The 14,534-nt window shown below is 54.8% G+C and overlaps 2 protein-coding genes across 2 annotated transcripts; both read right to left on the bottom strand.

The window, feature by feature from the left end:
- Positions 1-5,088: 5,088 nt before the first annotated feature.
- Positions 5,089-7,328, bottom strand: LOC145517110 (uncharacterized). Its single transcript, XM_081519369.1, has 3 exons — positions 6,706-7,328; positions 5,994-6,306; positions 5,089-5,741 (listed from the first exon to the last, which is right to left on the bottom strand). The coding sequence occupies exons 1-3, from the start codon at positions 6,940-6,942 to the stop codon at positions 5,113-5,115; spliced, it is 1,179 nt and encodes a 392-aa protein (XP_081375495.1). The 5' UTR covers positions 6,943-7,328; the 3' UTR covers positions 5,089-5,112.
- A 5,395-nt stretch (positions 7,329-12,723) lies between these two features.
- On the bottom strand, positions 12,724-14,534 carry LOC145517219 (uncharacterized). The gene is made up of 3 exons (XM_081519488.1): positions 14,349-14,534; positions 13,637-13,949; positions 12,724-13,384 (listed from the first exon to the last, which is right to left on the bottom strand). Exons 1-3 carry the CDS (start codon positions 14,481-14,483, stop codon positions 12,756-12,758), a joined length of 1,077 nt encoding a protein of 358 aa, XP_081375614.1. The 5' UTR covers positions 14,484-14,534; the 3' UTR covers positions 12,724-12,755.

Raw genomic sequence — 14,534 nt, forward strand, 5'->3', positions numbered from 1 at the left:
GCTGTCATTGCTTCTACCTTCGAGACAGATTGATGAAAAGTCTGGACCATCGACTCCTTTCCTCTCTTTGGTTCCGTGTCTCTCTCTGGCTGTGTCCCTCTCTTTTCCTTTCTCAATTCAGTCTGTGTCTTCCTCTTTCTCTCTCGTGTGTGGACGGATGGATGCTAGGAATGCACGTGTATATGATTAGATGAGGGTTATGTTTTAGGGATAGGTTAGAGGGAGAGAAAGGCTTTAGGTCGGAGTTGGTCATGGGGGAAGGGTCAAGGGTGGTGGTGGTGTTTCTTGGAATCTGAGTGCTGTGCATTCTTCGTCTCTTTCCATATGAACCCCTTCTCAGATACACCACTTGCAAGGAGTCTCTCGTGTTCCGTTTCCTCTCTTTTGCATTTGTGAATGCTTGCTTAGCTTCTCTGTTGTGAAGAGGTTCCATTGGATGGAAACCCATTGGTGTACTTCGTGTACCTCTTTCCCTTACTTGAAGAGACCCATTTCTACCTCCGCCCAGCAAATGGCAAGGAGACTCTGATGTTAAGGAGCCTTTGACCTACGCTTCTTTCTAGCTATCTCATGACATCAGCCTTTAGGGTGAGGTTTTCCCCGATATTGAGGTGGTCTGAGATCAAAACCAATAGCGTTCTTCAGATGTAGCTGTCTGGTTTTCCCATGGACATGTATTGAAGAGGCTTTCTTGTTCCCATTTGGATATTCTCCCCTTCTGTGTCAGAGATGAGTTGAGCATGGATGCTGGGGTCTGTGTCTGGACCCTCAACTTTATTCCATCGATCTGGATCTGTGTGTGTTGTTGTATTCCCAATAGCATACTGTCCGGCTCCTGCTGCTGCTGCTGCGGCTAAGTCACTTCAGTCGTGTCTGACTCTGCGCGACCCCATGGCCTGCAGCCTACCAGGCTCCTCCGTCCAGGGCATTTTCCAGGCAAGAGTACTGGAGTGGGTCGCCATTGCCTTCTCCGATACTCTCCTGAGGATCCTAGTTTGGTCGTCTAATTTCCTTTCACACAACCTTGGATGTCCGTATCGGGGCTTTTTCGTCGGATTGTATTGACAATTTAGGCTCTTTTCTGTTTCCGTACCCCTTTTGCAATTCTTGGTTGGGTGCGAAAATGCATTGGCATTTTGGGAGGAATAGCATCGAAGCTGTGGATTGCCTTGTGGGGCTGGGATATCATTTTCCAAATAGGAATTCTTTCAAGCCCTGAGCACAGCTTCTCTTTCCAGGGATTGGTGTGGGCTTGATCTTCCTTCTTCCATCTCTCGCCGTTTTGTGAGAACAGGTCCTTCCTTCCCTTCTGGGTTAGATGGACCCGTGGGGATCACTTCAGTGAATGGCATTGTCAGTGGGGGTGATAATTCCCTTCTCATTGGAAGACTTTGCTGTGAGTATTAGAAATGCAAGTGATTTCTCTTCCCCTTCCTCCCTGTCCATCTCTCAGAGCCACCGGGAAACAGAGGCCTCACCCAGGGTCACACAGGCCTGAGGAGGTACAACTAGACTGTTGATTCTTCAGGCCCTCAGTGCTGGACATCATCCGGGATACTCTGTGTGTGTCTTCCTCAGTCTGGTGTCCCTTCAGACCTTTCCCTAGTTTTCACAGGCTTGTTGTGTTGGTGTTCTTTGTCTGTTTGGAGACACATCCTTGATAAGCTTTGTGTTTCCACTCATTCGTCTCGCGATGTGTGACCTGTCTTTTGCTTTTGTACTGAGGTCTTTCCCACAGTAGATATCTTTGATTTTGCAAAGTCCACTGTATTCTCCTGGTTTTTTTTGTGGACTGCCTTTTAGTTTTGTGTGTGAAGACTCAAAGCACGTGTCCGGTTTCGGCTCATTGTTCCTCTAGATTTGTGACAAGTTTTCATGGAGTGTTTGTCTAGGGATAACTGGAAGTGAACTCGGTGTAAGGTGTCAAGTCTCCATCTTCATTCATGTCATCCCCTGCAGTTTCCAATACCCTGTTCCTGAGTGGTATTGGAGACCTTGAGGGAAGTTTGCTTGCATTGGAGTTTGCGTTTCCACCTTGATTAACTTCACACTGTTCTGCCCTCAGGGACACTGTCAAGGGGGAGTGAGGAGCAGCCTGCACTTCCAGCAGTGACCACACGGTGGGGCGAGTGCTGCTCTCCCCTCTGGGAGCCCCAGGCCACAGGCATCCCAGTGAGGAGCCAGCTCTGTGCTCAGCTGAAAGGAGTTAGTCTCTCAGGAGCCTCTGAGCCCTTCCGTTTGGATCACCCAGGGTGGGCATTTACTGTGACAGAAAAAATTGCCCTGAATTCCATGGACGGAAGAGCCTGGCTGTGTAGAGATCGTGAGTTGCCGTGAATCAGACACAACTGAGGACACAAAAATTCAATAGATTAAAACACTTTTTGGGTGTGGGGGGGAGTAAAAGGGGGTGATGTGGGTTTTTTTGTCTTATAAAATAGCCAAGGGAAATCTAGTTTAAACCTAAATTCACATATATGGGATAGGTATAGCTCTCCGTCACCCTATTAAAAAAACTACTAAACTTTTTTGAAAGTTTATTTTGTAGCTTCCTTGAGCACTTCATTGTGAAGCTTTTTTTTTTTTTTTTTCTGTGACTTTGGCCTCATTAAAAAGTACGGTTTGCCTTTACTGGATAATTTTGTTCATTGGTTTCTTAGGGAATCTTGGTAATATTTGAGTTTCCTGGGGAGTATGGTCACATGACCTGGCCCTGGCCAATCGGTGCCTTCCACCTCCTTGGCCACTGTGATTGGCTCCGGACTGGGGCAGTGCCCAGTCGGGGCCCAGGGCCGGGCCTCACGTTAGAAGCCAGGGGAAGAGGAGCTCTCGTCCTGCTGGGGTAGGGGAAGGGGTGGGGCCGGGGGAGGTCAGGCTCCATAAGTGGGAGGGGCGTGAGGTCCGCCTGCGGCAGTTGGTGACCTTCCTGCTCCCCTCAGGGCAGAGCCGCCGGCGTGAGAATGAGGGCGCTGCTGAGCCCAGGGACTGGGATGGCCTGTTGCTGCTGTGGTCCCAGAGCTCCACCCGAGACCTGAGGGAAGCCGTCTGCCCGTGAGTCCTCTCCCGCTTGTCTGTCAGCTTGTTTGAAACATGCTGGGTTTTCTGCCCAGCTGGCTAAGGGGAGTCCCTGGAAACGCAAGGGTGTGGGTTTTGGCAGACTTCAGGGAAGACATGCCAGATGAGCCTGGGAGACTCCAGCTTAATCTGGATTCAGGAGATATCTCCTCGGGCCAGCTAGTAATTGTAGGATAAGCCTAATGAGTCTTCACAGGATGAAGAGAGTAACGTGCCAAGGTAGCAATCGATGTCCTCATTCGAGAGGTTGAAGCTGGTGCTCAGAGAAGCGGGGAACTTGGCCAGAACAAGCAGGTGTGCACCCAGACAGAACCCCCAGATCCGGCCATTGGAGCTCAGGGAGGCCACTGGTGTGGCTTGTCCCTGTGGCAGGGGCCGAGGCATGCAGCCCACCCTGATTCCTGCGGGGGCCTGACTTGGGAAGTGCCATCTGGTAGCTTTGAGACTCACCAAACCAAATTGCACTGGAGAGAGGAAGGACACCTTCCTTCATCCACCCCCCACCCCCGCCGGATTCCCACATACCCTGACCCCTTTCTCTGGATTTCGGAGCCATTTCCAGAGTCCCGCTCATATGACCTCATTCGAAGTGCACTGTGGACGAGCTGCCATCTGCAGCTGCTACCACAGCAGCCAAGGGCTTTAGCTCCCGAGTACCTCCCTTCCTTTGGAACTTGGGGGCCCTCTACTCCCCACTTGCACACCACACACCTTTGCTGAGGATTGTGGGGACCCTCACTCAGTTTGCAGCACGTTGTAGCCATCCCTGTCCTCTCAATACCTCCCTTGAAACTCAGCTTGTGAGCTCCTTTGGAGCAGCGTGGCCCACCTGCAACACTGCAACGGAAGAGACACAGCTGACAGTGAAACAGCAGCTTAGATCTGACGGCCGGAAAGCTCTGTCAAAAGGGACCTCCCTCTTCACACCGTAGAGGCTCTAGGAGCCGCCAGGGTTTCGGAACCAGTGCTGGGGCCAAAAGGACTGCACAGCTGTTTTCCTTCCTGGGGAGGGTTCTGGCTCGAGTGGGAATGGCTCAAGTCTCCTAAGGTTCTGAAAGCCCACTGTGTGCAGATTCACGGTACACAGAGAGCAGAAGGTGGAGTCCTGTCCTGGAGGTGGTCACAGCTCACGGATGAGCCAGGCAGGCAGGCAGGCAGGGCATGAGAACACCTGAGCTGCCTTCATGAGTGAATGGTGTGGGGGCAGAGGAAGAGAAGCCGGTCTGCTCCCTCGTGTGGTGCCCAGGGCAGGTTGTCCCCAGAGGAATCCCTTACGACAGTGAGGACTATCACGGCTGTTTCCCAAGGGGTTCTGTCAGTGCGTGTCTTCCCCGGAGCGGTCAGGCCGTCTCTAAAATACACTGGCCATGGGCATTGCCTCTCCTTGGAACTTCCCATCTGTTTCTCTTTTTTATGGAACAGTGAATTTCTAGAGGGGTTCTGGGCCACAAGGATGTTGGGTCATTTTCTAGCCTTCTGTCATGAAGAACGCTTTCCTGGGCGTTGGGGTGGTTTGTTGTTCCAGCTCCCTTTCTTGGCTTCTTTTGGGAGCTGGTGCAACAAGAGGAGCTCAGCCTCTGCCTTCTGGCTGAGATGGCACCCTTCAAACAGCAATGCCTGCCTGGAGATAATGATGGCATTTGCCAAAAGGGCTTCGTTTGGCACATGGTATCTTGAAAGGACGTACAACGTCCTTTCAGCTATCAAAGGCTAGTTCAAAGGACATAAACATGAGAACTCTCCAGTGGAGTCTTACAGTAGGTGGAGCGTCCGAAAAAAACTCCTTCAGTCATTTCACTGAGAGTCATTGATTGGGGACACCAAGAATATAGGAAGGAATGCAGAAGGAAAAGATGAAACTGTGTTCAGGATCGGGCGGAGGGATGAACAGGGCGTGCTTGCCTTGAATCCAGGCTTTGTTGGGGGGTGGGGCATAAAGATGGAACGGGTCTGAAACTACAAAGTGGTGATGGTAACACAGTATCACCAGAGTTACACAACAGTGTTCCCAAATTGCAACAATGATGAAAAAGTTTACTAATCCCAACTTAACCAACAAAAATACAGGAAACCACGCAAAAAAGAAAACATCACCAGAAAGGTGGAAACAAACCAAATGCAAAGCAGTTCGGGGGAAAGGAACTCCATGTCCCCTGGGGGCAGACCGAGTTGACGGCGTCCACGGTGAGCAGACAGGGATGGAGGCTGCAGAGCCGACCGCTCCCCTGGACGTGGTGTTTCCGGCAAGGGCTCTGGGTCTCTGTCCAGAGCGGGGGCTCGTTCTCCCTGCAGGGGTGGGTGAGTCATCGTGGGCGTCTGGGTGTTGCGCGGGAGCCAGGGCAGGCTCTCCCTGCCGAGGCGGTGACTCCTCCTCTGCCTCGGGTTCTCCTGCCAAAGGCCGAGCAGGTAGAGGTGCACGTGGAGGTGGAGGTTCTGGCTGAGGGGGTGGGACATCAGTGCCTGGGGCTGGGGGTCCTGCAGGCACGGAGATCCGATCTGCCCGGTGTGCTGGCCAGTACCCAGCTGGCCTGGTGTCTCTGCGAGGGCAAGTCTCGGTTCTCCATCTGCCCTCGGTGGATCCCTGGGTCCTGCACCTGGAGCCACCACCTCTGTAGGGACAGGTCTGGGAAGTGGAGCCTGGTTCCAGTTGGAGGCCAGTGCTAGAGCTGTGGGAGAAGCATTGTTTGCCCGCAGGCCAGCCTTGGCATGTGCGTATCCCGGGACAGAAAGCTTCCAAGAGATTCCCAAAGAATACCCAGGGTCGGATGTCTTTTGGGACTGAAGTGTGCAAGATGGGGGGCGGGGGGTGTGAGGCCAGCGCTTGCTGCAGGCCCAGCAGCAGCTTTCGGGGACTCGTCCCTGTGTAGCTCAGCACCCCCTCCGCACACACTCCCGTACACCAGCCCCAGCGTCCTCACCTCTGTGCTCTGGCGTGCTGGGCTCCAGGTCCTCCTGCTGCCTCAGAGGCCGGGGTTCTCGGGACTCTGGGTCGGAGCCGGGTGTGCTGAGCTCCGTGGCAGCCTCAGACTGGGCCGCCGGGTGTATCCTGGGCGGTGTCTCGGCAGCAGGCCTTCCCCGCCTCCGCTTCGCCCCCGGTGGGGCTGATGCCTCCGTGGGCACGCTCACCTGGAGCCTGCACTGGGCCTCACGGGCGGGGGGGTGGTGCTCCGACCCCTCCCTCCGGGAGCTGGATGGGGTGTCCCCGTCCTCGGCCTCATCACGTGGGAAGCTCTGCAACGACAGTGACCGTCAGCCAGCCATGCTGGGAGTTTTCCGAGCTGGGCCTGGCCAGTGGAGCCGCTGCTTCGGCCTGCTCGAACTTCTCTGCCCAGAAGGGTCAGAGACGTGTGTCTGCTCAGATCCCCACCCGGGAGGAAAGAGACCCACCTGAGGGTGTGAGGTCAGCCTGGGCGGCCGGCCCTGCCCGCACTCTCCCCATCCCGCCCAGCATGCTCTCCCCTGGGGTGTGGACACAACTTGTCCGCAGGCTTCTGACCCCACATCCACCTGGGCTTCCTTGAGGGAGACACACCCCGAGAAACCCGCATCCACACACACAGGCAAAGGACCCGGTGTTTCCGGGTGGCATGGGAGAGGTGGCCTGGCCCGGCCTGGGGCTCCCCGTGTTACCTTTCTGTTTCTCCGGGCAAAGGGCCAGAGGCGTCTCGGGGGTGCCCTGAGCCAACGTCGACAGGGTGCCCACGCACACTGCCTGTGAGCTCTCCTGAGGCCCCGGCCTCTGGGCAGGGGCAAACAGCAGAACATCTCGGCAGCAAGTGATCTGGCTGGGGGCTCCTCTCCGCTCTCGAGGCCTGGATACCCGGGTTGCGGGTTCTGTTGGGTTCTGTTGCCGGCAGGTGACATCATTTCCTGGGGTTCGTGCTGAGGTCCCTTCCCCAAAACTTCCCAAGCGAATCCCTGGGTTTCTGACTGCTCGACCACCACCCTTAAGCCATGTGCAGGCACAGTGACACCCACCCAGCCCAGCCGACAGCCCTGGGGAGGCCTGGGTGCAGCCAGGGCCTGAGCTCCGAGGGCCCCGCTGCTCTCAGACCAGGCTCCTTCTTCTCATAAGTGGTGTGGCCCTGGACAAGCATATGCCCCTCAGGGTTTCCCCAGTCTCTCCATCTGCAGAGTGGCGGTCATTCTCCCATCTGCTTCCTAGGTCTGTCGGCCTACGAGCAGCTCCATGCCTTTCCACCTGGGGCCGATATCACGTGGAGCGTGTGCGCTGAGACTTCAGAAAGAAAGATTCCTTCCTGGGCTGACACAGCACAGAATGGGGCAGAACGAGGCCTGGATGTGCCGTGGTACCCAGGAAAAGGCACTCCCCCTCCTGACTGTTTTGAGACCCCGCATCCAAGTTGGAGGACCGAAAGGAAGACTCGAAGGTCTCCCTCTCTTATAGAAAAGAGTGGCCAACTTTCTGGTCCTCTGTTTCCATTGAGATTCTGTTCAAGTGTCCCAGCTCGGCTTCTGCGGGTGGCTGAGCTTCTAATGGCTCCCTGCGTTCTTGTCTTTTCCTCTCCAAACCTTCCGTCCTTTTCCCCCTTCTGGGGTGGATGGGCGCTGTCATTGCTTCTACCTTCGAGACAGATTGATGAAAAGTCTGGACCATCGACTCCTTTCCTCTCTTTGGTTCCGTGTCTCTCTCTGGCTGTGTCCCTCTCTTTTCCTTTCTCAATTCAGTCTGTGTCTTCCTCTTTCTCTCTCGTGTGTGGACGGATGGATGCTAGGAATGCACATGTATATGATTAGATGAGGGTTATGTTTTAGGGATAGGTTAGAGGGAGAGAAAGGCTTTAGGTCGGAGTTGGTCATGGGGGAAGGGTCAAGGGTGGTGGTGGTGTTTCTTGGAATCTGAGTGCTGTGCATTCTTCGTCTCTTTCCATATGAACCCCTTCTCAGATACACCACTTGCAAGGAGTCTCTCGTGTTCCGTTTCCTCTCTTTTGCATTTGTGAATGCTTGCTTAGCTTCTCTGTTGTGAAGAGGTTCCATTGGATGGAAACCCATTGGTGTACTTCGTGTACCTCTTTCCCTTACTTGAAGAGACCCATTTCTACCTCCGCCCAGCAAATGGCAAGGAGACTCTGATGTTAAGGAGCCTTTGACCTACGCTTCTTTCTAGCTATCTCATGACATCAGCCTTTAGGGTGAGGTTTTCCCCGATATTGAGGTGGTCTGAGATCAAAACCAATAGCGTTCTTCAGATGTAGCTGTCTGGTTTTCCCATGGACATGTATTGAAGAGGCTTTCTTGTTCCCATTTGGATATTCTCCCCTTCTGTGTCAGAGATGAGTTGAGCATGGATGCTGGGGTCTGTGTCTGGACCCTCAACTTTATTCCATCGATCTGGATCTGTGTGTGTTGTTGTATTCCCAATAGCATACTGTCCGGCTCCTGCTGCTGCTGCTGCGGCTAAGTCACTTCAGTCGTGTCTGACTCTGCGCGACCCCATGGCCTGCAGCCTACCAGGCTCCTCCGTCCAGGGCATTTTCCAGGCAAGAGTACTGGAGTGGGTCGCCATTGCCTTCTCCGATACTCTCCTGAGGATCCTAGTTTGGTCGTCTAATTTCCTTTCACACAACCTTGGATGTCCGTATCGGGGCTTTTTCGTCGGATTGTATTGACAATTTAGGCTCTTTTCTGTTTCCGTACCCCTTTTGCAATTCTTGGTTGGGTGCGAAAATGCATTGGCATTTTGGGAGGAATAGCATCGAAGCTGTGGATTGCCTTGTGGGGCTGGGATATCATTTTCCAAATAGGAATTCTTTCAAGCCCTGAGCACAGCTTCTCTTTCCAGGGATTGGTGTGGGCTTGATCTTCCTTCTTCCATCTCTCGCCGTTTTGTGAGAACAGGTCCTTCCTTCCCTTCTGGGTTAGATGGACCCGTGGGGATCACTTCAGTGAATGGCATTGTCAGTGGGGGTGATAATTCCCTTCTCATTGGAAGACTTTGCTGTGAGTATTAGAAATGCAAGTGATTTCTCTTCCCCTTCCTCCCTGTCCATCTCTCAGAGCCACCGGGAAACAGAGGCCTCACCCAGGGTCACACAGGCCTGAGGAGGTACAACTAGACTGTTGATTCTTCAGGCCCTCAGTGCTGGACATCATCCGGGATACTCTGTGTGTGTCTTCCTCAGTCTGGTGTCCCTTCAGACCTTTCCCTAGTTTTCACAGGCTTGTTGTGTTGGTGTTCTTTGTCTGTTTGGAGACACATCCTTGATAAGCTTTGTGTTTCCACTCATTCGTCTCGCGATGTGTGACCTGTCTTTTGCTTTTGTACTGAGGTCTTTCCCACAGTAGATATCTTTGATTTTGCAAAGTCCACTGTATTCTCCTGGTTTTTTTTGTGGACTGCCTTTTAGTTTTGTGTGTGAAGACTCAAAGCACGTGTCCGGTTTCGGCTCATTGTTCCTCTAGATTTGTGACAAGTTTTCATGGAGTGTTTGTCTAGGGATAACTGGAAGTGAACTCGGTGTAAGGTGTCAAGTCTCCATCTTCATTCATGTCATCCCCTGCAGTTTCCAATACCCTGTTCCTGAGTGGTATTGGAGACCTTGAGGGAAGTTTGCTTGCATTGGAGTTTGCGTTTCCACCTTGATTAACTTCACACTGTTCTGCCCTCAGGGACACTGTCAAGGGGGAGTGAGGAGCAGCCTGCACTTCCAGCAGTGACCACACGGTGGGGCGAGTGCTGCTCTCCCCTCTGGGAGCCCCAGGCCACAGGCATCCCAGTGAGGAGCCAGCTCTGTGCTCAGCTGAAAGGAGTTAGTCTCTCAGGAGCCTCTGAGCCCTTCCGTTTGGATCACCCAGGGTGGGCATTTACTGTGACAGAAAAAATTGCCCTGAATTCCATGGACGGAAGAGCCTGGCTGTGTAGAGATCGTGAGTTGCCGTGAATCAGACACAACTGAGGACACAAAAATTCAATAGATTAAAACACTTTTTGGGTGTGGGGGGGAGTAAAAGGGGGTGATGTGGGTTTTTTTGTCTTATAAAATAGCCAAGGGAAATCTAGTTTAAACCTAAATTCACATATATGGGATAGGTATAGCTCTCCGTCACCCTATTAAAAAAACTACTAAACTTTTTTGAAAGTTTATTTTGTAGCTTCCTTGAGCACTTCATTGTGAAGCTTTTTTTTTTTTTTTTTCTGTGACTTTGGCCTCATTAAAAAGTACGGTTTGCCTTTACTGGATAATTTTGTTCATTGGTTTCTTAGGGAATCTTGGTAATATTTGAGTTTCCTGGGGAGTATGGTCACATGACCTGGCCCTGGCCAATCGGTGCCTTCCACCTCCTTGGCCACTGTGATTGGCTCCGGACTGGGGCAGTGCCCAATCGGGGCCCAGGGCCGGGCCTCACGTTAGAAGCCAGGGGAAGAGGAGCTCTCGTCCTGCTGGGGTAGGGGAAGGGGTGGGGCCGGGGGAGGTCAGGCTCCATAAGTGGGAGGGGCGTGAGGTCCGCCTGCGGCAGTTGGTGACCTTCCTGCTCCCCTCAGGGCAGAGCCGCCGGCGTGAGAATGAGGGCGCTGCTGAGCCCAGGGACTGGGATGGCCTGTTGCTGCTGTGGTCCCAGAGCTCCACCCGAGACCTGAGGGAAGCCGTCTGCCCGTGAGTCCTCTCCCGCTTGTCTGTCAGCTTGTTTGAAACATGCTGGGTTTTCTGCCCAGCTGGCTAAGGGGAGTCCCTGGAAACGCAAGGGTGTGGGTTTTGGCAGACTTCAGGGAAGACATGCCAGATGAGCCTGGGAGACTCCAGCTTAATCTGGATTCAGGAGATATCTCCTCGGGCCAGCTAGTAATTGTAGGATAAGCCTAATGAGTCTTCACAGGATGAAGAGAGTAACGTGCCAAGGTAGCAATCGATGTCCTCATTCGAGAGGTTGAAGCTGGTGCTCAGAGAAGCGGGGAACTTGGCCAGAACAAGCAGGTGTGCACCCAGACAGAACCCCCAGATCCGGCCATTGGAGCTCAGGGAGGCCACTGGTGTGGCTTGTCCCTGTGGCAGGGGCCGAGGCATGCAGCCCACCCTGATTCCTGCGGGGGCCTGACTTGGGAAGTGCCATCTGGTAGCTTTGAGACTCACCAAACCAAATTGCACTGGAGAGAGGAAGGACACCTTCCTTCATCCACCCCCCACCCCCGCCGGATTCCCACATACCCTGACCCCTTTCTCTGGATTTCGGAGCCATTTCCAGAGTCCCGCTCATATGACCTCATTCGAAGTGCACTGTGGACGAGCTGCCATCTGCAGCTGCTACCACAGCAGCCAAGGGCTTTAGCTCCCGAGTACCTCCCTTCCTTTGGAACTTGGGGGCCCTCTACTCCCCACTTGCACACCACACACCTTTGCTGAGGATTGTGGGGACCCTCACTCAGTTTGCAGCACGTTGTAGCCATCCCTGTCCTCTCAATACCTCCCTTGAAACTCAGCTTGTGAGCTCCTTTGGAGCAGCGTGGCCCACCTGCAACACTGCAACGGAAGAGACACAGCTGACAGTGAAACAGCAGCTTAGATCTGACGGCCGGAAAGCTCTGTCAAAAGGGACCTCCCTCTTCACACCGTAGAGGCTCTAGGAGCCGCCAGGGTTTCGGAACCAGTGCTGGGGCCAAAAGGACTCCACAGCTGTTTTCCTTCCTGGGGAGGGTTCTGGCTCGAGTGGGAATGGCTCAAGTCTCCTAAGGTTCTGAAAGCCCACTGTGTGCAGATTCACGGTACACAGAGAGCAGAAGGTGGAGTCCTGTCCTGGAGGTGGTCACAGCTCACGGATGAGCCAGGCAGGCAGGCAGGCAGGGCATGAGAACACCTGAGCTGCCTTCATGAGTGAATGGTGTGGGGGCAGAGGAAGAGAAGCCGGTCTGCTCCCTCGTGTGGTGCCCAGGGCAGGTTGTCCCCAGAGGAATCCCTTACGACAGTGAGGACTATCACGGCTGTTTCCCAAGGGGTTCTGTCAGTGCGTGTCTTCCCCGGAGCGGTCAGGCCGTCTCTAAAATACACTGGCCATGGGCATTGCCTCTCCTTGGAACTTCCCATCTGTTTCTCTTTTTTATGGAACAGTGAATTTCTAGAGGGGTTCTGGGCCACAAGGATGTTGGGTCATTTTCTAGCCTTCTGTCATGAAGAACGCTTTCCTGGGCGTTGGGGTGGTTTGTTGTTCCAGCTCCCTTTCTTGGCTTCTTTTGGGAGCTGGTGCAACAAGAGGAGCTCAGCCTCTGCCTTCTGGCTGAGATGGCACCCTTCAAACAGCAATGCCTGCCTGGAGATAATGATGGCATTTGCCAAAAGGGCTTCGTTTGGCACATGGTATCTTGAAAGGACGTACAACGTCCTTTCAGCTATCAAAGGCTAGTTCAAAGGACATAAACATGAGAACTCTCCAGTGGAGTCTTACAGTAGGTGGAGCGTCCGAAAAAAACTCCTTCAGTCATTTCACTGAGAGTCATTGATTGGGGACACCAAGAATATAGGAAGGAATGCAGAAGGAAAAGATGAAACTGTGTTCAGGATCGGGCGGAGGGATGAACAGGGCGTGCTTGCCTTGAATCCAGGCTTTGTTGGGGGGTGGGGCATAAAGATGGAACGGGTCTGAAACTACAAAGTGGTGATGGTAACACAGTATCACCAGAGTTACACAACAGTGTTCCCAAATTGCAACAATGATGAAAAAGTTTACTAATCCCAACTTAACCAACAAAAATACAGGAAACCACGCAAAAAAGAAAACATCACCAGAAAGGTGGAAACAAACCAAATGCAAAGCAGTTCGGGGGAAAGGAACTCCATGTCCCCTGGGGGCAGACCGAGTTGACGGCGTCCACGGTGAGCAGACAGGGATGGAGGCTGCAGAGCCGACCGCTCCCCTGGACGTGGTGTTTCCGGCAAGGGCTCTGGGTCTCTGTCCAGAGCGGGGGCTCGTTCTCCCTGCAGGGGTGGGTGAGTCATCGTGGGCGTCTGGGTGTTGCGCGGGAGCCAGGGCAGGCTCTCCCTGCCGAGGCGGTGACTCCTCCTCTGCCTCGGGTTCTCCTGCCAAAGGCCGAGCAGGTAGAGGTGCACGTGGAGGTGGAGGTTCTGGCTGAGGGGGTGGGACATCAGTGCCTGGGGCTGGGGGTCCTGCAGGCACGGAGATCCGATCTGCCCGGTGTGCTGGCCAGTACCCAGCTGGCCTGGTGTCTCTGCGAGGGCAAGTCTCGGTTCTCCATCTGCCCTCGGTGGATCCCTGGGTCCTGCACCTGGAGCCACCACCTCTGTAGGGACAGGTCTGGGAAGTGGAGCCTGGTTCCAGTTGGAGGCCAGTGCTAGAGCTGTGGGAGAAGCATCGTTTGCCCGCAGGCCAGCCTTGGCATGTGCGTATCCCGGGACAGAAAGCTTCCAAGAGATTCCCAAAGAATACCCAGGGTCGGATGTCTTTTGGGACTGAAGTGTGCAAGATGGGGGGCGGGGGGTGTGAGGCCAGCGCTTGCTGCAGGCCCAGCAGCAGCTTTCGGGGACTCGTCCCTGTGTAGCTCAGCACCCCCTCCGCACACACTCCCGTACACCAGCCCCAGCGTCCTCACCTCTGTGCTCTGGCGTGCTGGGCTCCAGGTCCTCCTGCTGCCTCAGAGGCCGGGGTTCTCGGGACTCTGGGTCAGAGCCGGGTGTGCTGAGCTCCGTGGCAGCCTCAGACTGGGCCGCCGGGTGTATCCTGGGCGGTGTCTCGGCAGCAGGCCTTCCCCGCCTCCGCTTCGCCCCCGGTGGGGCTGATGCCTCCGTGGGCACGCTCACCTGGAGCCTGCACTGGGCCTCACGGGCGGGGGGGTGGTGCTCCGACCCCTCCCTCCGGGAGCTGGATGGGGTGTCCCCGTCCTCGGCCTCATCACGTGGGAAGCTCTGCAACGACAGTGACCGTCAGCCAGCCATGCTGGGAGTTTTCCGAGCTGGGCCTGGCCAGTGGAGCCGCTGCTTCGGCCTGCTCGAACTTCTCTGCCCAGAAGGGTCAGAGACGTGTGTCTGCTCAGATCCCCACCCGGGAGGAAAGAGACCCACCTGAGGGTGTGAGGTCAGCCTGGGCGGCCGGCCCTGCCCGCACTCTCCCCATCCCGCCCAGCATGCTCTCCCCTGGGGTGTGGACACAACTTGTCCGCAGGCTTCTGACCCCACATCCACCTGGGCTTCCTTGAGGGAGACACACCCCGAGAAACCCGCATCCACACACACAGGCAAAGGACCCGGTGTTTCCGGGTGGCATGGGAGAGGTGGCCTGGCCCGGCCTGGGGCTCCCCGTGTTACCTTTCTGTTTCTCCGGGCAAAGGGCCAGAGGCGTCTCGGGGGTGCCCTGAGCCAACGTCGACAGGGTGCCCACGCACACTGCCTGTGAGCTCTCCTGAGGCCCCGGCCTCTGGGCAGGGGCAAACAGCAGAACATCTCGGCAGCAAGTGATCTGGCTGGGGGCTCCTCTCCGCTCTCGAGGCCTGG

Source organism: Giraffa tippelskirchi, chromosome 8, assembly GCF_054371585.1.
Source record: "Giraffa tippelskirchi isolate mGirTip1 chromosome 8, T2T-mGirTip1v1.2.pri, whole genome shotgun sequence".
In the NCBI taxonomy this organism is placed as follows: domain Eukaryota; kingdom Metazoa; phylum Chordata; class Mammalia; order Artiodactyla; family Giraffidae; genus Giraffa; species Giraffa tippelskirchi.

Bases quoted from the DNA above. Each gene is read 5' to 3' on its own strand.
- LOC145517110 (XM_081519369.1), bottom strand. From the start codon at position 6,942: ATGATGTCACCTGCCGGCAACAGAACCCAACAGAACCCGCAACCCGGG. The intron at 6,307-6,705 runs GTAACACGGGGA...CTGTCGTTGCAG, and splicing joins TTGCCCGGAGAAACAGAAAG to AGCTTCCCACGTGATGAGGC. The intron at 5,742-5,993 runs GTGAGGACGCTG...CTTCTCCCACAG, and splicing joins CAGCACGCCAGAGCACAGAG to CTCTAGCACTGGCCTCCAAC.
- LOC145517219 (XM_081519488.1), bottom strand. From the start codon at position 14,483: ATGTTCTGCTGTTTGCCCCTGCCCAGAGGCCGGGGCCTCAGGAGAGCT. The intron at 13,950-14,348 runs GTAACACGGGGA...CTGTCGTTGCAG, and splicing joins TTGCCCGGAGAAACAGAAAG to AGCTTCCCACGTGATGAGGC. The intron at 13,385-13,636 runs GTGAGGACGCTG...CTTCTCCCACAG, and splicing joins CAGCACGCCAGAGCACAGAG to CTCTAGCACTGGCCTCCAAC.